This window comes from Solanum stenotomum, chromosome 9 (genome assembly GCF_019186545.1).
Source record: "Solanum stenotomum isolate F172 chromosome 9, ASM1918654v1, whole genome shotgun sequence".
Lineage (NCBI taxonomy): Eukaryota > Viridiplantae > Streptophyta > Magnoliopsida > Solanales > Solanaceae > Solanum > Solanum stenotomum.
The window spans coordinates 53,025,726-53,050,949 of record NC_064290.1 but is presented as its reverse complement, the minus strand read 5'-3'; the positions used below and the strand labels follow the sequence as shown (position 1 = coordinate 53,050,949).

The 25,224-nt window shown below is 30.4% G+C and overlaps 3 protein-coding genes across 3 annotated transcripts in view; all 3 read left to right on the top strand.

Moving 5' to 3' along the window:
• LOC125876066 (defensin-like protein) overlaps positions 1-25,224 on the top strand; it is a 235,779-nt gene that overhangs the window by 135,049 nt on the left and 75,506 nt on the right. The window lies entirely within an intron of this gene.
• Positions 12,288-13,626, top strand: LOC125876063 (transcription factor IBH1-like 1). Its single transcript, XM_049557173.1, has 2 exons — positions 12,288-12,437; positions 13,025-13,626. The coding sequence occupies exon 2, from the start codon at positions 13,034-13,036 to the stop codon at positions 13,613-13,615; it is 582 nt and encodes a 193-aa protein (XP_049413130.1). The 5' UTR covers positions 12,288-12,437; positions 13,025-13,033; the 3' UTR covers positions 13,616-13,626.
• Positions 21,067-24,937, top strand: LOC125876053 (VAN3-binding protein). Its single transcript, XM_049557158.1, has 8 exons — positions 21,067-21,519; positions 21,606-21,677; positions 21,768-21,836; positions 22,237-22,594; positions 23,402-23,569; positions 24,003-24,052; positions 24,375-24,432; positions 24,568-24,937. Exons 1-8 carry the CDS (start codon positions 21,340-21,342, stop codon positions 24,783-24,785), a joined length of 1,173 nt encoding a protein of 390 aa, XP_049413115.1. The 5' UTR covers positions 21,067-21,339; the 3' UTR covers positions 24,786-24,937.

Below are 25,224 nucleotides of genomic sequence, written 5' to 3'. Positions count from 1 at the left end.
ATATGAACGTTTCATGTGAGTTTATATTGTGCCTTATTCGATTTCTTCCATTTCAATATTTATTCATTTAATAAATGCAACACAATATTTTTTATTATAGCATAAGTAAAGTCGGTCTTCTCTATAATAGTCACTATCTATCACAATATTTTAATATAAAAGCCATATTTTTTCGAAAATCGATCTTTCATACTATGCTATATTATAATGTTCTCTATAAAAACCAAACGATATAAAGAAAAATGATATTATAATAAAGATGTTTGATTATATTGTTTAATCATGATTTATTGATATGCATCCTAACTTTAGTTGCTAAGGTTAAATTACTTAATAATGATGCAAACACCCCATGATTAAGTTTTTATGGGGTAAAACTTCTTGAAAATCTTAAGTTTTTAATTCATTCACTTCATAATTACTATGGCTAAAATGGTAAACTCACTATGTTAATAATTATTTTCTTAATAGGCGTGACACATTTAAGCACAATAATTTATCACTTTTTTTCTTCTCATATAGTTAGCATGTATTATTTTTTTTAATTAGTGTTTGATATCCTCGTTAGAATCTGATTAATTTAAACTCACGTTATATAGAACCTATTTAGAAAAAACGCTCCCTACCAAATACTTTTTCCCGAAACGCAAAATCGAGACATCATTTAATTATTGATGGTGTAGGAGAAAATAAAAGAATAAAAACCCTCTAATCACGGACATAGTAGAAGCTACTTCTTTTAAAAAATGAACCGCTAATTGTGGAGTATTTTAATAAATAGACTATGGATTATTTATTTGAAACCTTTAAAGGAAAAAAAAAACAAAGAAATTTATGTCAACTTAATAATCCCACTTGTACCAAGCTAATTTAATGCTGATTGAGAAATTTTCTAATATAGCTATAGTTTTGCTCCTAATAATGAATTATTATGAGATTTTGCTGAATTACGAAGTGTAACAATATTTTGATTCTAAATATAAAGGAATATACATATTTTTCACATATAAAAAAGTGTACTAGCGCATATATAATATTTCTATAACGAAATACACTATTTTGACATTATTTTTCAGTTTTTTTTTTTTTAAAAAAAAAAAGAAAAATCATCAATTGATGTGTGTACAGAGTATTACGTGCATTGGCCTATTAAATAATGTGATAATACAAAATATTTTTACACCATCAAGACATAATTTATAATTAACAAAAGAAAAGGTTTAATAAAATCATATACATCGTCATTGTAGATAACTTCTTACATCATCAAGTCATTCAAGTGTTATCAATAATGAGAATAAATAAGTCTCCTTAGCATCGAAAACTTATAATCTTTAAAATAAAATGTTATCCTTTATATATACAACCAGTGGCGGAGCCAGGATTTAGATTGAGGGGTGTCAAAATATAAAGTAGTATGCACACAAGTTGTCTAAAAAGTTAAAAAAAAACGCTGAAAGCCTTTAAAAAAAAATAGGCTTTAGCAAGGTTCGAACTCCCAACACCTAGGTCAATGACAAGGCGGAACTTTGCAGCCCCTGAACCGCTGAACCAACACTTCAACTTGGTTCAGGAGTGTCAATTCTAATATATATAGGTATAAAATCATAATTTGACTTACCTATACAACGTAATTTTCCGATGAAGGGGTGTCGCTTGACACCCCTCGGGCAAGGGTAGCTCCGCCCCTGTATACAACAAGTTTAAATGATATACAATAGTATAAAAAAAAATTATGAGTTGGGACAGATATGACCAAATCCAATCGAATTTAAAGTTGTAACTAACTTTTGAGTCCAAATATCGTACTACAAGCAAATTGGAAAAAATGAAATTATTAATTTTTTTAAATCAAAAAAGACATCTGATAATGTATATAACTTGAATCGAAAAAAATTGATATGTTACAACAAAGAGCTACATCTAAACTTTTGGACCATAGGAATTGATAGGGGGTGGGTGCGTGGGTCTGGGGTGGGTTGGGTAATACCCCCTAATATAATGATTGAATGTGTAGGACTTTAACTTTGTTTTAGTACAAATGCAATGGCCCCATCCATGTGTGCACATGCAATTTTATTCACCTCTTTTCTCTTTGATACGACCATATTTTCATTCCATAGTTTAATAATAATATGTTTTTTAAACATATAACTATGTTTTGTATGTGTTATATTATATGTATACAAGAATGCTCACTCTATTTTATTTTTTCGCTCGATATTTGATATTTATATAGAAATTATGAATTTGCATCGTATAAGATTCATTAAAGAAAGAAATATTCTATATAATATCTATTTTGATGGAATGTATGATGTTAATAGTCTGACGTGGCCACATTTGGTGTTACCAATCCCTATTTCTTGATTTTGTTCTTAGATTTTTCAACTAACCTATCAAGGTCAGATCAAAGCGCATCAAAAATAATTTAGTCATAGTAGTCCTCTAATTTAATTTATTAAGATTTATTCATGATTTATGGAACCATCTCATCGCGTATTGTAGCTTTCTATTGCTATTATTTAGGGATAGTTAGGCAATAATTATTGTTATGAAATTATAAAACTCAATTTTTTTGTTGCTTAAATCTCATATTTATGTTAAAATAAGGATTTATCTAAAAGTTACAGCTCTGCCTCCAAAGCTCCCTAACTGGCTGGATTTGCTTTATACGTAGAATTTAAATTTGAAATATTTAATTAAGAATGAAGAGATTTTATTTATTTCGAGAAAGAAGGCTTACTTTAATTTACTTCATTACAACTTACAAGTCCACTCCCTCTATTTATTGCTAGGACAAATAGCTGGGCCATTACATATTTAATTTATTTTATTCTCTTTTAATTAATTAAATTAAAGAAATAGCTTTATTTCTTACTTTTGTGGAAAAGACAGTTTTGATTCTAACGCTTGAATTGTGAATTTCTTGATTATTATAATTATGTTCATGATTAAATATAAAAATACAAAATTATTATAATGTTATTTTTATGTTAATTTTGGATTTACTTGAATCTTTGTGGATTTATCTAATTATTTCCTTAATTCAATCATATCAAATCTAGTTGTAGTACCTAGCTAATCTAAGGAATCAAATAAAGTCTATATTTGAATTTCTAGGTTGTTTAAATTCATGTTCAATGAAGATTATTTATTTTTTTGAGAAAAATACAAACTTATTATTAAGTTATTTTTATATTGGGCTTGGACTTATAATTTGAGTTTTTTCTATGAGTCTAATTAGTTATTTAGTTCACTCAAATCTAGTTTTGATTATGTAGTGTAATTTCACAATTAGTATCTCGAAAGAATAGAATGTACAAAAATTTATTTTTACCTTTGTAAAATAGAGAAATTGTTTTCAATAGATCCTCACGACCTTTGATTCGAAAGAATCCAAACGAATCAAATAAATCTTGTATTTATTTAAGTTTGACAATAGCACATATTTGACACATGTTAAAATTGACTAAGCTTCTAGTGAACCTTCAGTATTCTTCAAGGCTCAACATTTGTTTGTGACTATTTCCACGATCGATTCCCTCTATCAAACATTTATTCCTATCGTTTTTTACTATCGGAATCAAAGACATGATGAATGCCCTTTAGTCGCGGGCCATGACACTTGTCTGTTAAACCTACGATATCTTCATAAGTCGGACCTTCTTATCACACTATTACATATGTAAGAAAATGATGATCAAAATTAAATTTCACCGTCAACTTCTTCTAACAAAACTAGAACAAGTCATCTCTTTTAAAATTAAATCTCGTAAATTTAAAATCTTAGCTCTACGTCTTTTAACTGCGAAATATAACCAATTTAAGTGATAATGGTTTTGTCATTATTTTTAGTCAAATTTAATTGCACTAGAAACCGTATAATTGTGGATATATTTTTTGTCAATTGCACAATTAACATGCATGAAGAATATTATCGTTTTCATTGTTAAATACAACTCCCCCCTCCCTCCCAATACCAATTGCCCAACACCTTCCCATACCACAATTAGCTAGTTTGGTAGATTTTTTTAAAAAAAAATAGATAAAATTGGTCGTTACACCTCTAATTAACGTTTCTTAAGAGATGTATCAAATCAAGAAGAGTCAAATAAGATTGAAGTTTATGTAATTTGACTATACAAATTGAAACCTGACTAATATTTTGAAATGATTTTTTTCCAAATTGGAGGCAGGGGAATGAGAAGTGGAAATGGATAGGATATTACAAGGTGACAAATAGAACTATTGCCAACAAAGTGGAAATTTAGGTACCCAACAACTACGTTTGGCCATGTATTTTTATTTTTTTTGAAGTTGAACTGCGAAAAACACGTTTGATCATAAAATTTTGAAATTCAACTCAACAGATTCAGATATTTGAAAAACACCAAAAAAACTATTTTCACTCAATATTACTCACAACAATTGAAAAACAACTTCAATTTGTATTTATAATCAAACACAACTCTAATTTTTAAATTTCATTTTCACTTGAAAACAAATTATTTTTTTTCTGTCAATTTTCTTAATGAAACATGGTCAAACGATTAGACTCCATTTTGAAATGAAATGAATAGTAACTTAATTATTTCGATATAAAAACTTATCAACTCTATATTTTAAATTCGACTCAACATATCATAAGAGCCTAAAATTTAAAAATTTCATGTGCAAATCTAATCAAAATGTGTGATTTGACAAAACCATTTTGGAGAAAATAAAACTCAAAGGGGTTCATGTGAGGATAGCCGCAAATCACGGGGGGTCTTTATTTCCTTTTCTTTCTTGTGTTGGACCCCATTATTGTCTCACCATGTGGGAGTTGAGATATAATCCTTCCGTTTTAATCTGTTTTTCTAATATTGATGTGATATTGAGTTTAAGAAAATGAAAAAAAATTGAATCAAATGATTTCAAACTAAAAATATGTAGAATGTACTAAACTATTATTTAATCTTATTAGTTTTAATATGTCATGTGAAAAATTGAAACTAAAGAATTGTAAAAAAAGAAGAAGAGAGAATTATGGTAATTCTCTTTGATAGGGAGGAGGGACGGATTTATAACCTATTTTACAGTGCACGTGAACCAAGAGCGAATTTAGTACGTAAATTGTAATGCACGTGAATCTATAGTTTCTTCGCTAATTATCTGTTGGCATCCATGTTTCAAAATGATTGAATAGTGCTCTTGATTGAATGTTGAGTAACTTATCCAAATTGAGTTGAGGTAAATTCTAAAATTTTAGATTAGCCTCTGACGTGAATTCATGATCTTTCCTCTAAACTAGACTAGATATTTTATTTACGTGTATTTTCTAGAATTGTTTTGATATTGTTTGTCGATGTCTGTGATCTTAAAAGGTAATGATGCACTTAGTTGAATATTGAGTTATTTATACATATATCCAATTGCCTTATTGTTACTTTTTTCTCTTTCAATAGTCATATGATATAAATCATAGATCTACCTCTGATAGAAAGTATTTTATCTCTAAAATAGAACCTTTCGGAAGAAGAATTCGGAGGATTAAATTCACCTTTTTAGCTCGTGTAATTGGTGAATGGTCACCATTATAAAATTTCAAATTCTATGTGAATATTGAATGTCTTAGAATTTTATCTTGAAATTGAAACTTCAATACAATGACTTTCTTAAAGACGGAGCCAAAAAAAATAATTACTTGACGTTGTTTCTACTAAACTTGAATTAATTTGACTCCAAATCAAATAGTATTAGACAATAAATTTTAAAATAAAATAAAATGAATAAGATTACATTTGGACATTTCATTGGTTTAAATTTCCTTGTATGATCTTTCGAATTCCAAGCTTATATGGTCAATTATAAAGTATTATAATATTATATATTGATGATATAAAATATATGAGATTTTTGTAGAATTATTTTTTTTAGTTTAATCACAAATTAAATTAATAAGGTATTGCTCTCCGTCTGTCGTAATAATAACAAAATTCTACATCAAAATTTTATTACCTTATTCTAGTCAATTTTCAAATTCGTTGACTTAGACTAATCTACATTATTCAACGATTTCAGATTCAAAAAGTTCATAAACCTAAATATATATATATATATATATATATATATGTTTTTGTAACGACATGATTCCGTCGTTAGAGAAAAGCCAATGGGGAAAGAATTGGGGCCAGAAAACTTTTTCATAGCAACTTGAGATTTTCCAACCTAGTCCAGATTTAGACGAAATTGGAGTCTTTGAGGTGTAGGGAAATCTGGTAACAATCGGGTGACTTATTTATGATTTTGATTACATGAGTAGTTAGATACGTCGTTAAGGAATCCGTACAACTTTACGGAATTGAATTCGGGTGAGTAGAACTCCCGAAATCGATCTTAGCGTGAATGATATTTTCTGAGCGTCGGTGGTTAAAGGTGTGTTGTGAAATGGGGGTCTTGGAATTATTAAAATAGCTCATGGTTTCGTGCAAGCAGCTTTGGCGGTGGTTTCGGTCGCTCTGGCGATGCTGCTGTAGCGGGGTGTGGGCCACTGTGGCGGACCAAACGCGACTTAAAGTCATAAATAAACCCAAAATGACTTTATTCTGCACTTTTCGACTTGGAGAGCTAGGAGACGACCCCATACGAGTTCTTGATCGTTTTTCACCATTCTTGAGGCAAAAGGTAAGATTTTAACTCCCCGAATCCATTTTTCGATCCGTAGAATGTAGTTTCTTGGGTAATTGTCATGGGGGAAGGGTTTTGATCTGTGATTTATGGTGGAAGAAACCCTAATCTAGGTATGATGATCAAGGGTTTAACCTATGATTGATATTATTGATTATGATCCGTGTAATTGGGTCTTGATTGTTGATCCTTGCGTACAAATTGTTGTTTGTAGACCTAGAACAAGCGGAAAGAATCCTAGAAGGGAAAATTCAAGTGCCTTAGGGGATTCAAGCTTGGATTCGAGGTAGGTGATGGTTGTGATTTCTATGATTGTGTGATGTATGTTTGTAATTGCTTCATTATAATGCATGTATGTATGCGAATGTTGCATTATTGATCACCCTAATCGTAAATGAGGATAATTGAATAGTTGTATGTCATGAATCACCTCTTGTTGTATGATTGTGAGAATATACATTGTGATTGTGATTGTGGTTTGTTGAATGGGCGGGTGTCACAATCCGACACACTAACTTGGATCGGTTGCCACGTTCCGGCATAAATATGGAATCGGTTGCCACGTTCCGACATAAACATTGGATCGGGTACCACGTTCCGGTATGCTAACAATTTGGGTGTAGGTTCCATGAGAGGACCATTGAATTGGGTTCCATGAGAGGACCATTGAATTGTGTTGTGTATCTACTTGTGATGATTTCGTTCATATCTAATGATGATTGATATTGGAAGACGGTATGTTGCTCTAAATTGATATAATTGTGATATGTGAAAATCGTGAAACTGTTTGTTGTTCGTAATAGTAACTAATATTGTATTGTTCGGTATATGCTTATTTTATAATGTTGTGGTTACTTGCATGTGTTTCACTTATTGGGATAGCCGCATGATCCTACCAGTACACTGTGATTGTGTACTGATACTGCACTTGCTTGCTTTTTATTGAGTACAGAGCATCTTCAAGCGGCTATTGATAAACCTCAGCTAGGTGACTGTTAAGCGTGATCAAATTCAAGGGTGAGTCAGTTCTTTTAGGCTGTCATAGATCTTTCTTGTTTAAGTCCACTCTTTTTGGACTCAGACTATTTGTTAAGGGTGTTTGTTTAGTTTTGGAGTTGTACCCCTTGTTCTTAGACTTGTCGTTAGTAGAGTTTTGGTACAATGACTTTCAGGTTCTAGAGGTTGAATTTCCGCATTAATTTGGTTAGTTGTTTGTTAAAACATTGGAGTTTATGGGGACTCCATTTTTATTGTCATTTAAACCTGCTTCCGTATTTTTAAATGCTTTAGTTTTCATTAAGTTGTTTAGTCTGGGTTGTAGTAATGGTTTTCCCACCGAAGGGTTAGTATGGGTGTCAATCACGACGGTCTGGGTCGTGACAGTTTTTGTTTTTGTTACTTTCTTCTAATTCCTATATGTAAATTTTTTTAAAAAAATTATCATTATTGCACTTTTCTTTGATTATGATAACATTCTATTTATGCTAAAGAGAAATATTTATTCAATTTGCTCTACCAAAATTTTAATCTGATTAAGTGTCTTGTTTCCGTTTATATTCAATATCATAAGCTTTTCAACAGTAGTTTAATGCGTCCATGACTTTTTTGCTTTTTATTTTAATAATAATAGAGAGATCTTTGATGGTCAATGACACACGGTTCAAAAATCAATGAATATAAATTTGTCCTTCATTTTTTCCCACTTAAATACTAAAAAAAGTATTTACATCATGTCGAATCTCTAATGTGCGCCTATTTACACATTGTGTGTTTACGCTCTTAATTATCACTAGACTAGAACCTTAGGAGCAAGACTAATTATGTATAAGGCTTCTGATTCAAATTTCAGCCAATGAAAAAAATAATATTAAGATTATTTCTTTTCATCTGTTCAAATACTGATGATTAAATTTATCTAATATTTATACTAGTAGAAGATAGTAATTACTATAGTAAATATCTAATAAAATAATCAAGATGCATGAAAACTAATCCGAAATTAACAATACACATAATCTTATAATTATTAATAACCTTTGTTCCAAATCTTACTATATGATGTATATTTATATTATTATTAATTAGGAAAATAAATTTATTGATTTATGCCAAGCATGAAACATGTCTAATCATTGAAGAAGATTTTGTACTAAAAATTAAAAGAAAAATAGATAAAAAGGCCCTCACATTCTCCCATCTCTCATCACAAGACCATACTTTAAAATCCCCCATGTGGAGACCATGTGAATGATTTTCTCCTTTCTTCTCAAAGCCAAAACCTATGCCTCTCTTTAAGAATTTTTTCATTGCAAATGGGACCCACTACCCCACCCCACCCCACCCCACCCCAACTTCACCATGTTTTGTGGATCATGCCAAGTTTTCCTTCCTGTGATTATCCACATTATATATATAAATATCTATATAAAATATTAACGACAGATAAATTTTGTACTAGAATAACAAATTTAGTAGCTTTAATTTTATTTAGAGATAAATTATTTTTAAAAAATTATGTTAGTTATGAACAATTCAATGGTTAATTAATGACACAATTTGTAGCTAATTTTAATTATATATTTTGATAAAATTTAATACTAAAGCTATATTTAAGGTTCTTTGACTTAATCTTTAACTACATATTCCTCAAATCAATCATGTGTATCTATTTTCTATGGATTAATAGTGTTTAGATGTTGAATTTATTTCTCACAAAGGATGACAGAGTAATATATGTACCATGTGATTATTATTTTTTGAAAAGTAGTATAAATATTAAGAATTAGATATAAACTCATATTTTGATTATATTGTAAACTTTGAACTCAATAAATTTGATTTATGAATATATATATAAATACTATGATTTTTTCATTTCAAGATTTTGTAGTTTCTTAAAGCTTCTTATTGCATGTATGGTAATAAATGTGTCAATGTTTTTATTGCACATATGTTGATTTAAATTATATTGGTAGTTAACAAAGTTTATATTGTAGCAAAACTAATTGTGTTCATGAAAATGCATTACGTCAATGCATGCATTAAATAATTTTGAGATAGGACATTTTTGTGAAACACATTTATGAATAATTAGACCTATACTCCCTTGCTTTCATTTTTCTTTATTTATAATTAAGGTTATTTGACTTTGTCTCTAACTACATATAACCCCCAAATCAATCATTTGTATCTAATTTCTAAGAACTAATAATGTTTGCATGTTACATTTAATATAAGGACATGCTTAAGATTTCGGATTCGAGCTTTTGGAAATAGAAAAAATTATATTGGAAGTGTTACTTTAAAAATGAGTTATATAATGCACGAATTTAAATTTAATCAAATTCCGATATAAATATCAAATATTGAATAAAAATAAAATAAAAAATTAAAATAATTGAAGATAAAAATACATTTAGTATTTTTAATCGGTTAAAACTTATTTGCATCTTATATTTATATCAATTTGATAAATGAGTCTCATGTGTCTTCAAATATATTGTTATAATTAACTATAAGTAATTAACACATATTTCACCTCAATTATTTAATTAATTTAATCCGGTAAATTAATATTATAAATACACCAAGTGTGTATAAGTTTTTGCCCGATTAATATTCCACCCCCACCCCAACCCCACCCTACCCCCTCCTCATAGATTTGAACATACAAAGCAAAGATAAGTTATTTACAAATTTAATTTCCATTACTAGAAATTCACTATTTTTTACGGACATAATTTCATCGAAAACCGAATGTTATATGACATTCAGATGTCATTTGCTTCATCAAAAAATGGTTCGTTGGTAATAATTTTGATCTGTAATAGAACTTTTATTTTATCAGGTCACTATGAAATATATTTTTTTCAATTTGATGACTTATTAATATTCACAAATTTTCAGGATTATTAACCATTTCGATGTTTAATTACACATGACATACATCTAATTAAGGCTAGCCCAAATATAACACATTGCTCGCACAAAATGATCAAAATCATACATTTTAATCAATAGAAGGTTAATTATATATATAAGGGTCAAAACAAGAATATATCTATAATCGAGGGATCAAAAGATAAATATAGTTTGACCGCTAATGACGCGCTTATGTTTCTCTTTACCCCACATTAGCCCCTAATCATGTTTTAAAAGTTTATTATAGTGTCCCTATATTATATTATGTATTTATATTTGTATTTTTATATAGAGACAAACATGACTACAATTTAAAAAAGATTTTAGATTAGATTGTGCCAAATCATTTGTTTCTTTAGTCAAATTGGATGACAAAATTAAAAGAAAAAGAACGAACAATTCATCAACATGCATGGCTTAATTTACTTAGAACAAAATTTCTTCATTTTTAATATATTGTAGCACTTATCTCCTCACTTTCTATCCAATAAGTTTTCAGTGAATTGGACATGATCTCTCCACCTTTAACGAAAGGGTCTTGATTGAATTTGAATCTTGAGACTGGAAATTTCTAGCGAAAGGGTGAAAATCACAAAATAAGGACTTTTCAATCTTTGAATTGAAAAATAGTCAAAGGTGAAAATTGAAACTCTTACACTCTGTTTGGATCATTGTTTCATAATGTATTGTATTGTATGGTAGATTTAGTGTTTGGCTAGACTGTATTGTTTGTTGTTGTTGTTTAATAACATTTTTATTGTTTGGTTTGAATGTATCGTACTGTATTGTAATTTATAAATTTACTAAAATATCCTTAATTATTCTAGGGGAGGAGGCTTTACTAGAATTAAATAATATAAGGTAAAGGGTAAAATAGTATTATGAAATAATACGTAAAGATATAATTGGAAAAAGAAATTAAGTAACAATGGAAACACACCAAATTGGTTGTTACATAAAATGGAGATTTTCATTGTTACGTAACAACTGAATTTAACAATACAATACAATACATTTTAAGTAACAATCAAAACAAACATTGTACGTATAGTAACGATACAATACAATACAATGGATAACAATAACCCAAACAGAGTGCTAATGGATTCTAGTGTTGGAAATCTACATTAGTCGAGCCAATACATAATCTTCTTACACTTAAAAGGAGAAAAAACATAGGAAGGAGATTAAGTAGAGATACTAATTAATCTTGGAAATTTTATTTGTTGCAATATATATATATATATATATATATATATATATATATATATATATATATATATAAAGATCATATTAGATTTATTACTTGAAGAAATTATTCAAAATAAACAAAGAGAGAAGAGAAAAAGTAATTTTTGTTTTTCCTTAACTTTTTTCTCTTCCCTTGATGAAGCAATATAATTATGTGGGGATTTATGTTAATGTCCTTTTGTAGTCCAATTAAGTTACAAATGTTAGGTTTTGCATGGCATTTAGGGAACCTTTTTATTCTGTCTTAAACCAAGATTTTTGGATAATAATTATTATTCTCACTCTCTTTTCTAGGGTTTTATTTGCTTAGTGGGCCATGGGCCTCCATGTGAGAGCATGTGCTATGTCCTTCTCTCATTGGCCCACTATCCCACCACCCCATGTTACCCCCACCCCACCCCACCCGCACCCCTTTCATTTGAACAAATAAATTGGCTTTTTTATCACTTAACTTCTCCTTCAAATTCCCATTCTTCACATTTCTTCTTTGATTTTTTGTTCCTCCAATATTAGCTTCTTCAAGAATTATATACATATTTTGTGACCTCTTTGTTTGAAAATTTTGTCCAATAAATAGAAGAAAATTCACCAAGGTATGTCATTTTTGTCACTCAAATTTTCATTACACATTATAATATATAGTCATATATTGTTCATGTTTATTTTCTTTCTTCTTGCATGTTCATATCATATGTAGCTAGCTTATAGACATTCCTTTCTATTGCATCTTTCTTGTTCTAATATCAAATTGTCTACATATAATAATATGTAAATCAAACTAGAGAGACTTTATATCACAGCTATGAAAATTCACAGCAAAATTCATCGTTAATCCTATTCAACGATGAATTATTAAAAAATTCTAGTAGCTACAAGCTATTTAACGACAGATTGTCAATGAAGTTCTTAGCTAATTTCAATTTTTTTTCTTGCTTCAAGAATCTCTTGATATTGCTAATCCTATTCAGTGACGAATTATCAAAAATTCTAGTAGCTACGAGTTATTTAACGACAGATTAGCAACAAAGTTCATAGCTGATTTCAGTTTTTTGTAGTGATTTTTTTTTCTTGCTTCAAGAATATCTTGATATTTCTAACTCATTTCATTCTTCTTTTTTATTGGTTTTATAGTTATAAGCCTAACATGACTAAAAAAAAATTCTTCTTCCTTTTTTTGTAGTTTCAAGAAATGAGGAATCCTAATTCACTCAAGCAAGAATTTCTCAAGAAATGGATAAAAGGTCTTCAAATATGTAGTGCTACAAAGAAAAAGATGAGTATAATGGAAAGAAAAAAAGCTATAAAATTATCAGCAGATATAGCAATGGCTTCAACAAGAAAATCAACAATTTATTGGAGCCATGCCCTCATGAAAAATGCTTCAAAAGATGACACAAACAAAGTCATCATAAAAAATATTCTTGGATCAAATGATGATAATAATAATAATTTCAATAAAGTTTCAATGGGAATTTATAATTCTATGTCTCAAAATGGAATTATTAGAAGCAAGAAGATTATTAAAAAGAGTTGCAAAATTTCAAGAAGAGCAAGAAAAAATATTTCTCCTAGTATTATTGCAAAAAAAATGGTGGAAAAAAGAACAAAAGTTCTTAAAAGTCTTGTTCCTGGTGGAGAATATATGGATGATGCTTCATTAATTAAAGAAACCCTAGATTATATTATTTCATTAAGAGTTCAAGTTGATGTTATGAGGCATCTAGCTAATAATGCTAGTTGTGAGATTAATGATCCTAAAACAAATTTGTAGTTTTTTTTTTTTTGGAAAAAAAAAATTAAATCATGAAGTGATCAATTCCTTCTTTTATTTCTTTGTTGTTTTTTTTTTACTCTTGTGGAGTTTTTTTTTAATTATTATATAGTACAAAGAAAATGTAACAATGTACATATGAGCAATATTATTATATGAAGTTAAATGTACTTATTATTAAAGCTTCTTATTGATTTATGTTCTCTTAGTTTAATTTTTCTTAAAATTATTTTTCTTTCTCTTAGTTTAATTTGTTCTTGTATATATGAGTTTTGATTGTCTTTTAGAAATATTTTGGCATTTTAATAATCAATGTCTTTTGAGTATTCATCATAGAATGTGTAACTTATTTTTCTTTTTTAAAAATAATAACAAATGCATGGCCATAATAATTAAGCATGAAATTCAGCAACTCTTTGGGATTGTAAAAGTATTTTTTTTCCCCTTTTGGTAGGGAGTGGTTTAATTCTTTAATTAAAAAAATGCAATTTATATCATTCTATTAGAAACACACGTGTTTTTCTACGAAATTTTAAACAAAATTTGTTGAAATTGTACGTCAATAAAAAGTGTGTTTCTAGGTACAACAACAATAAATATAACAATAACATATTTAGTATGATTTCATAAGTGAAGTTATTTATTTTGGAGTTGGTTATTAGAGTATAAAATTATGACTTAGTTGTTTAAGATGTGCGATATTTTTAATAAAATATGTCTATCCTATGTTGTGAGGTAGAGAGATATTAATGTAGCCCCAACTCGAACTCGGATTGCACATCGACACTCAAGGACCAAATGATCCAATCCAGCACATGTTTCTAGCAAAAACTAATATTCCTAATTAGTTGTTTTGATTTTTGAGAATATATTTATTTAAAATTGCTACCATAATGATGTTGAAAATGAGAACACAACTTGCAATAAAATAAAAAGAATAATAAAGTACTTTTTAAAAAGGTTTATGTTATTAAGGTACTAGTGAAAAATTAAAGAAAAAAGGAGAGAAGAAAATAGTGGTTGTAATAACTTTATTAATTACAAGTAAAAAATTAAATTGTTTCTCTTATATTCCTTTTATTTAATTATTAGATTAAAGTTTCATGATATCATGTCAAAGATTTTATGAAACACCCGTGAAGAGACTTGGAAACATTAAATGATTATTCGAGACTTTAAGAGAAGTAATAATATATATCAACTCACAAAATCATAATTAAACAAAAAAGTCGTCACCAAAAACTTTTTCAGGAAAACCTAAGAGAGAGGGTGGTCTTTAGAAATAACTGGTCGAAAAAATATATATAGTCTCGTTGTTGAAAATATTTTTTAATTAGTGATTGATCGATTTTTATCCGTCAACACAAAAAGTTGATTTTTGCAATACTTGCACATAGTGATTGTTGTTTTGATCACTGAGTACGATTGTATGAGATCATAATTTACCTAACAAGATCATCAAGGGTAAACAAGAATTGAGGATCGTATATTCGTATGTGGGTGAATTTCAGCCAATGACTAAGATGTTTAGTCGACTTCCTCTCCTTTTGGTGAGGGTCCCGACCCCTATTGTGAAATGAGAACATGAGGTGCTTCGACCATTCCTTTTAGAAAGAATAGTCAAAGGTTTAGGTCCTGTAGCTTTCTCCGTCTACCTAACTGTGTTTCCATCAAACTTTATTGAGGTTTCTCTACGTGTATTCGTTCAATAAAGGATTGAAATTCTCAAACAATTTTTGTGGAAGAAGATACTGACTTGGTTGATTCAACAAGAGGATGATTTTTAGTTGTCACAAGTATATAAAGTCTCCACAACAAAAATGCCCAATTTCTAGTGACGACTTGCTATTAATGTGCAATTTTTAGTGGCAATCGACTTAGGATAGCAACAAATGTTGATCAAAATTTTGCGGCAACTAGCTAGGGACACAAGATTCTTTATTCTTCAATGTATGCAAGTTAAACTCTTTCTTTAATTAATATCGTACAGTTAACAATTATACTTGAGATAGTACTTAATCACTACAATGATCCATTAACGTGTTATTAAGCAACATTAAACAAAAAAGGGTCGAAAGTTTTGGGCATGTAGATTTTCCCAGATAGATGCATTTCCATCAAACTTAATTGATGTTTCCTTAGGTGTATTCGTTCAATAAAGGATTGGAATTCCAAAGCGATTTATGTGAAAGAAGTTACTGAATTTATGTGAAAGAAGTTATTGACTTGGCTGATTCAACAAAAGGATTTCTTCTCCTAGTGATCCGACTTAGGATTGCAACAAATGCTAATGATTAGATTTTTGTTGCAATTAGTCTCATCGCAAAATTCTTTATACTTCGATGTATACAAGTTAAACTCTTTGTCTTTTACATATCTAAGGTTGTATATACAACAACTAATTAAAGTGTTATTAGACAACAGCAAAGCATTTCTCAAATATAATTTTATTGGCAAATTAGTTGATGTAGATAATATCAAAACTCTAACATGAAAATACAGGTCCTATAGTACCAAATTATGAAAATTATGTAAAATAGAGAAAATAATTTTTGTTCCTATTTATGATTTTGAGCAAAGTAAAATTAGAATTAGTTTCCTCAACTTTTACTAAAGTGGGATTACAAAGCTAGGTGAAATATGCTCCAATTCTTTACCACATGAAAAACAAAATATAAATGTGTCTCTAATTATTTTTCTTGAAATGATTAATATCTAGAATAAATTGGCTCGATTTATTCAGTATTGTACAACACCAAGTTCATTGAGGAAGCACGCCCTATGACTATGGGCTAATATTCACAAATAGCCACTTCTTACTCTATGGAACTAAAAAATAGCTATTATCGTAAAGTTTCAAATTTTCAGGACGTTTCTTGGATTTCCATTCGTAGAATTTGATACTCCATGACTATTTTTCAAACATGGGGTTGTAAAATGGCCCATGAACACAATATCTATTATATTTTGTTGGGCCTGTACAAGTCTGTTTGAAGCCCACCATTGCAATGGGCCAAAACTTTCTTCACAAGTCTGCTTGAAGCCCACCATTGTAATGGGCCAAAACTTTCTCATCTCGCTTTGGTAGCATTAAAGTGACGGACAAATTTTATATCTAAACAAGCAAATTCATCCCTAATCTTATTCTGTGACAAACTATAAGAAAATTTTTAGGGTAGACGACACAAATCTCATTAGTTTAAGAGCTAATTACTTGTTTTCCCCTGAGTTTTCGATATTATCAATCCTATCAAATTGTGGTTCCCAGATATATGTATATCAGATACATGCTATCTAATTATGTATATCTAAATATGAAATGTAATTGAAACACATCAAATTTAGGAGCAAATCACGCATTATTGCTTGAATTTCTTCTAAAAGAAAACTTCTAAATTTAACACACACATATATACACACCACACAAAAAAAATTCTTTCATTTTGTATATGTTCTTCTTGTTTTTTAATAATCGGTCCTTGTAATATTGAAATACAAATGAACAAACATCCTCTTGTTGTTTTTCTCTGTCCTTTCATGATAAACTGAATCAAAATAAAAAAAATTCAATGTTCACTATCAATAATTCAAATTTGAATGAACATTTTTGCATCCCTAACTTTCCTTTTGTCTAAAAGTACATCTATCATCGATTTGATATTTGTATTTCTCTATTGTCTTCAAAGAAATATACGCATCGAACATAGTCATCAAACACATGTTATGTTCAGCTGATGTGAGATAGTAGATATTGTTACATGAAATATTATTATTATGTATTACATTAACGAAACCACATAGGTCAACGTTTAGGTTTTTTACTTCTTCTTTGGTTTACTTTAAGCATTCGGTATCATGATACACCGGTTTGATTAATTTAGATTCTCACTACGTATGTGGGTTGATTTATACAAATATTCCTTTCTTATGCAATTATTTGAATTTGTCCATTTTTAAAAAGTTTTGCAAATATAATTTTTTAGACTAACAAATATTAGATTGTCATTTGATATCTACAAAAGTTAGATCATAAGCGAATATTATTTTATAAAATTTTCAGTTTGATCAAAAGAAATCTTTAGACCACGATCTAAAAGGTCTATAAATTGAAAGAGAAATGAACAGATGCTTCATTTATTAAATAATTGTCCAAAAGGGGATAATCGACGAAAATTTCTAATTTATGCCTAGTTGCCTACTAAAAAGAGTATGCCCTATTAGATGGTTTACCATTCTCAACGTTCATAAACTTGAGATTTTTAATCAAAGGTGAAAGAATTTCAACCATCTCGTCTCTTAGCAATAATAATAGTCTGACGCTTGTAATAAATTTCAACCATCTCGTCTCTTAAATGTTAGTATCTTTATTTCCCCAAAAATAATTATTTTAATTTATTTTTTTCACTTGGTATTTAATATTCATATTAAAATTTTAGATTCGCGAATTATAAGGTCCATTTCTAAAGGCAACTTAGGCTTAAATTCATTTATTCATGTTCATACTTGAGTATAATGGGAAATTGATAATTTCTTTCTTTACGTGCATTTTAATCTTCAATGCTATGATTAAAATTCATCTCACTAATACTATATACTTTTTTATTACGTTATAGCTACTCCACTCTTTACATATTTCTTTTAGAAAATTATATAGAAATAATTACTTGTAGTATTAATCATGATTGAGAAAATTCCTACAAAGCTTCATCCTAGAGATATCTTAAATCTTAATCCTTGCTTTCTTCTAATCATTCCAATTAAGTAAAATTTAGAATTCATAAAGAAAAAGATTCTTTCTCTTAATATTAGTTAATCATCAAAATTTCTTACTAATTTATGTTAGATTAATTAATTAATGGGGGACAAAAAGATTGGTGATATGAGGGAACATTCATGCATGGCTACAAATACGATTGATTTTTTTTCACTAAGTGGACCTTTTAATCACATAAATTAGCATTAGATAGCTAATAAATACTCTTCCTATCACATGAGCTCTAATGATCACACTTTAAAATTAAACCCCACAAATCCAAAAAATATACTTTAAACAATTTTATAATATCACAAAGAAAAAATATGGTTGAATGTATCGACAATCTCGTAAGTAAATTTCATTTAGAAACTCAGATATTGGTTTATTCTAATTGAACATTTGAACGCATGACAAAGTGCTCATATTAAGAGAAAAAAAGTGTGCATGCTAGCTCACAAACATCTATTATGTAGATACGTTAAACCTCATCCTTTAATTACGCACATCAGCATCAATTAGAACATGTATGGGGTTTTACGACTAATTAAGATTAATGTGTACAATTAAATGAGGTGGCGTATTAATTAAATGGTTAATTCTAATGAGCGCTTAAGGACACAAGCAAAAGCTTTTTAAAAAATTTGAATCAAAAGCATCTATCATGAACACTTAATTTATTGTATCTTCAGATGTTCAAGCAAAGCAAATTGTAGTTTAAGTGTTTAAATAAAATTAATTTACTGACAAATTTAAAAAGTTATCGATGTATTCTATCAAAAGAAATTAGAGATCCATTATTTCACAGAAGGCATATATAGTGTAACACAATATACAATTTTAAAAGGAGAGTTAGTTGCATAAACCTTCTTTATGATCTAAAAAGCTAATCTTGTTCTTTAAAAGTCATTTTCTTAAATAATTATTGTATTGTATAATAACATAAAAAGTATCCTAAAATATATACTATACATATAAATGTACCAACATAACCTAAAGTTGGCCCTGCGCATGCTTGGTTAATAATGTTTTAGAACATGATTAGTACTAGCTATCATAAATCCTACACAAAAAGGTTAAATTCACTTTTGTACTCTCAGAAAAAATTATATTTATTCTTCGTTATACTTGTTTGATATATTTATCTTTGCCATCTGTAATTTAATTAAACTTGAATTACGATATTGATCATTAATTTTTATTAAAATTAAAATGTCTGAATATTAATAATTATTTGGTCAGTGATTGGCTATAATTATTGTATAATAAGACTAGTGGCGGAGGTGGTGAGTGGTGGAGGTCATTAATAGTGAAGACGGTTGGTAGTGATAATGGTTGATGGTGATTATAGTACAATAAGACCATCAATAATGAAGATGGCTAGTGGTGGTAATGGTTGACGATAATTAATTATTGTAGAAGTAGCTAGCGATGAAAGTGATCACGATGGTGGTTATAAATGAAGGTGGTCGATGGTAGTGATTGAGAATAATGATGATCATAGGTATATGCTTGATAATTGAGATCTGAATAATTCAGATTCAGACATTCTTAAAGAAAAAACAAATGAAACACAAATCCATCTTCATATAACTTCTAACCCATCCAACAACATAATTCCAACACACAAAAAAAACTAGAACATGATGGCCCCAAAGACAACTCTTTCCTTGTTATCTTGTTAGCTATTTTGCCATCTAGAAAGTAATTGATCTTAGCTTGAACACACGGTTCAAATTTAAAGTTATAAAAACATTAGGGACCTAATGAAAGCTTATCTTTAGTATTTTCATTATCCAACAAGCTTTCATGCTTGTATAGTGGCTAGCATGTGTTAAGAATCCTCAAATGGAAAATATTTTGGCTATTTCCTAAAGAACATGTATTTGATTTGCAAAAATTTATTTTGGGTCCCCTTTCTTCTACAACCATCATTATAACAATAAAATATCATGAGGGGTTAGCTTTTCATAATCTTTATATCTGTACTAACATCTCATCAAGGCAATTACTTGGGTAGCCTTTGTTGAGGGGACATAGTGAAGTCATATCGAGCCCGAGAGCGATTTAACGGTTAATGAAGTAGGTAAAACTAAAATTAAAATCATAAAAAAAGAAACAGCATGGTGCACGAAGCATCACGCATTCATGTGAGTATAGGGGGAAGGGCAGCACTTCAAGGGAGTGTGATATGAGCAGTCTATCCTGAAGCAAGAACCCGTAGTTGATTCCACGACTCAAACCTCTAATCTATAGGTTACATGGAAACAACTTTACCATTGCTCAAAGTATACCCTTCATCAAGGTTCACAGCTCAATACACAAAAAGTACTTGATAAACTCTTCCCATCTTCCTAAGAATTAGAGGGCATAGTTATTCGTTACCTATAGAGGTAGCAGGTATCCATTGGAATAGTCGAAGTATGCACAAGCTATCTCAGATGTCACGTTATCAAAAATAGAAAGAAAAGAAAACTTAGCTTTTTTTTCAAGATCTCATACCCACACATGCTACAACAACAACATATCCAGTGTAATCCCACATATGGGGTCTGGAGAGGGTAGAGTGTACACAGACATTAGCCCTACCTCGTAGAAATAGAGAGGTTGTTTCCAATAGACCCTCGGCTCGTATTCACACATGCATTTTTGGAATTAGATACCAAAATAAACTTTTAAAAACTGTTATCTTAAAGTAAAAGGTGGATTAATGATTCATGGAGGCTGGCTTGGCTTTGTATTCATAATAAAGCTATGAATTGCCACTTTATAGATGTTATATGGACCCTATGATGATAAAACAACAAATTAGCTCAGAATAAGAGGAGATTTAACACTTTTAAGCTTTCTATCTAATTCATATCTATTTATATCTCTCTTAAGTGTATTTAGCATTCTATCAAAATTTCACTCACCTTACAACAACTGTAGAGCAATTGTTCAGTCTTGGTTGAAAAAAAAGAAGAGAAAGATGGATCTTGATTCAAATCCAACAATCTCACAAGCACATTCCGAGACGATGGACTTCCTTTCGCGCACTTGGTGCAACTTTGCAGTTCAAGCGTTCCAGCCGGAGATGCAAGACCAAGCTCTCATTCTACATGAAAACTCAATCAAGAATTTAAACATTGACAATAAACCTCCTCTTCCTGTAAGTAATTGTTGTGAAATCATGTCTAACATATATAGTAACAAAATATTGAGGTTTCGTATTAATATATCATATTGGTATCACAGAAAATGGAAAAGAGCATGAAGATGGATGATGCAGATAATTCAATTCCACCATGGAAATCCAACGATGTCAAGGTAAGAAATAGAATACAAACTCTTGTGCATTATCACCACAGATTCTTCACAGAAAAGGCCCATGTGACATACTTTCATGTGTTTCGTTAGTCGTGGATATGGATGCAGCAAGCCATGCATCCAGAGGTGAACTACAACAGCTATTTCCAGAAAAAATGGGTAAGTTGAGAATCATCCAATCATCAAGAAATTTTCGCCTGTTATCCCTTTTTGAGACAGTTGTTTAGTAAATGACCCTTTTCTTGTATACTCTTGCAACTGATGGACCTTACCACGACGTAAAGATCCCTTACGAGCCAACAGTATGAGAAAAAAGTTAGAACACGGTCTAGAAATTTGTAAATAATTGCAAAACATTAGACCCAAGTCTAGCGTATTCTAGAAAGTAATTATCCAAAAGCTATATTTGCACAACTTTTAAAAATAAGGACAAAATCTAAATGGTGACCCAAATAAGGGACATTGGCATAAATCAACCTCAATCATCAGAGCTAATTATTGGTTTAATTAAAGCAGCATGGTGAAAATAAACTCAGTGCGGAGAGCTTGTTTCATGCAGATGCCGTGGAAAATAGGACCACTAAAGAATGTGTCAATCAAGAAATGGATCAAAGAAATTAAGCAGAAGAGGAAAGAAGAAAAGAGATTACAGAAGGCTGAAGTACATGCAGCGATATCAGTGGCAGGTGTTGCAGCTGCCTTAGCTGCCATCGCTGCTGAAAACTTGAACAATGATCAGTCAGGGAGTACCAAGGAGTCAGCTGTGGCCAGCGCAGCTGCACTAGTTGCAGCACAATGTGCAAAAGTGGCAGAAGCTATGGGGGCAAAACGGGACCAAATCAGCACTGTGATCGGCTCAGCCATGACCGGCACAAGTGCAAGCGACATTCTGACACTTACAGCTGCAGCTACAACTTGTAATGACTTCTCTCCACCTCTTGAAATACATAGTGTTTACACATATGACTCAATTGTTAGAAAACCTAAACTTAGCAGCCGCTACACATAAAGATGACTGTTTTTGGCATGCATCTTTCATTTTACACGAGATGTAAGTAATAAGAAGATTTAAACAGTTCACATTCACTTCTACTAGTACATCAACAATAACAACATACCCCTAGTGTAATCTCACAACTGGGGTCTGGGGAGGGTAGAGTATACGCAAACCTTACCCCATCTCATAAAGATAGAGAGGATGTTTCTGATAGACCCTTAGCTTAAATAAAGCAGATAGAATCTTACTTCTACTTGTACTCTTTAACAATTCAGATCTAGAATCTAACTGCAGCTATCAAAATAAAACAATCAAAGCTTCCTTAGCATAAAGTAAAAATCAAGCTGCTACTAGAAGAAATAAAGTCAAGGCAAATTTTTTGTATATCAGTTGTTCGGAAACTAGAAAGAACTAACCTTTATAATAGAATTATATGTGCTTCAACTGAGCAAGCTTGAGGAGTTCAAAGAATGAAATGTTTTATCATCCAACAACTGGATTTGACTCTGCTGAAAGGACCACAATGTGGTATCATGAAATCAACACCCAACATGGGTGTGTTCGCCATGACTTAGGTTTTAAAAAAAAGACAAAAAAAAAAAAAAAACTGCTGAAAGGAAGTATATAAACAAAACTGTGTCATTTGGAACCAACTCAGCCTCTGTTAGTCTCATCTTAAATTGCAAGTAAAACTCACCTATTTGGACTTGCACCACTACTGTCTCAGCACTCAGAGGAGCAGAAACACTCAAAGCAAGATCTGGCTACAAGAATATTTTAAATGGAAGCACACCAGTTCTCCCAATTGAAGATAGCAACGACTACAACTTTAACTACGAGAAATGCAGATCAATTCTCTCCAAGGGGGCAGACCTCTATATTGAAAAATCAGAAGGTATGTCTAATTGTCTATTTCTCGATAACTAATAATTTTACCATACATGTCCTTTGATATCTGTTACAGTCTATTGTTTCTTGTACTTCAATTACCATCAGTTGTTTTTTCTTGAGTCGAGTGTCTATCGAAACAACTTGTCTACCTTTGAGGTACGGGTAAGGTTTGCGTACACTCTATCCTCCTCAGATCCTATTTTGTGGGACTACACTGGGTATGTTGTTGTTGTCTGGACAGAAAATAACTGCAATAAGCACATCCGGAGAGGGGCCAATATATGGTTTTTGCAGATTCAGTAGTGACAGCTGTACAAGGAAATGATTGTTAATGCAAAAAAGAAAAAAGAAAAAAAAAGAAGTTTCGATTCTCAAAAAAAAATCTGTTGTTGGATCATCAGCTGATGCTTTTTTTTGTGTTTTGCTATGTGGAACAGGAAGATCCAAGCTAAGGTCGGTGTCCATTGTCTTAAATAGTGAAGCCAAGGTGTGAACATTAATATCTCTTCAGCTGATAATCATGCATTACCTACTGTATACATTTGCTCCAACAACATAGCAGCGTCATAATTCAAGGAGAATGACAACGATTTAAAAAAAAAAACTAAACCACCTTTCTCTTCTTTTTTTTGCTTTAAAAGTTAATGGTCAAACACACCCGAAGTTTAATGTTTTTGCGTGTTTCCTACCTGAACTATTATCACCAGATATTTATCAAAACATACCTCAACCACAACCAAAACTCGTGGACAAGATCTCAGGATGATGTGTTCAAATACAAAATTTAAGTTCTAATTCTTATGTTACAGGTTATCCTAAGAACAAGGAAGCCAACTATGTTGAAGACCTTCTCAAGTCAAACGGAAAGTATGTCCTTGTATTCACTACTGTTTCTTTACCTTAGAATTTCTTGCACTTTTCATATTAAATTGGTGGCAATGCTTTCTGTTATGCTAATTAGATAGTTAACAAATTTATGAACACCTCCACATCTGATTGTAGGTGTCGTATTAGACCTACATGCCGAGCTGTATAAGGATTCAAATGGAGTGGAAACTGATAGCTGCTATCTTATTGTGCTAACAACAAACAGGGGAGTCATCAAGCTAGACATGATGGATGATTACCAGCGATACAGAATGTGGTCAATGACTATTAACCAAATGCTGACACTCTCTACTTCATTTACAAAATATGAGCTCCAATATTACAAAAGCTAATCTTAATAAAGATTTGTGGCATCAGCATATTTTTCACATGAGTTTTTTTGTCATGTATAGGTTTTAGTATTTAGCAACTTCAAAGTTGTCAGATCTGTTAATAGTTACATATCGTGTTCTTGTTTTTCTAATAAGTTACATGTTTGTTGATCGTATTGTTTGCTTCAATCCTTTATGATTTTTCATTTCTCACCTTGTTCACTTGGATATCAGTTTCTTGAGTCAATTATAATTATTCTATTTGATGAATTAATTCTTCTAATTACAAGAATTCACCTAAAGCTCCTCAACAACAACATACCCAGTGCAATCTCACGAGTTGGGTTTGAGTAGATAGGATGTACGCAGTCCTTACCTCTACCTTTGCGGGTAGAGAAGTTGTTTTTGATAGATCCTCGGCTCAAAAGATATGTAATTGATGCAGGAAAGGAAGAAAGAA

Bases quoted from the DNA above. Each gene is read 5' to 3' on its own strand.
- LOC125876053 (XM_049557158.1), top strand. From the start codon at position 21,340: ATGGATCTTGATTCAAATCCAACAATCTCACAAGCACATTCCGAGACG. The intron at 21,520-21,605 runs GTAAGTAATTGT...TTGGTATCACAG, and splicing joins ACAATAAACCTCCTCTTCCT to AAAATGGAAAAGAGCATGAA. The intron at 21,678-21,767 runs GTAAGAAATAGA...GTGTTTCGTTAG, and splicing joins GGAAATCCAACGATGTCAAG to TCGTGGATATGGATGCAGCA.
- LOC125876063 (XM_049557173.1), top strand. From the start codon at position 13,034: ATGAGGAATCCTAATTCACTCAAGCAAGAATTTCTCAAGAAATGGATA.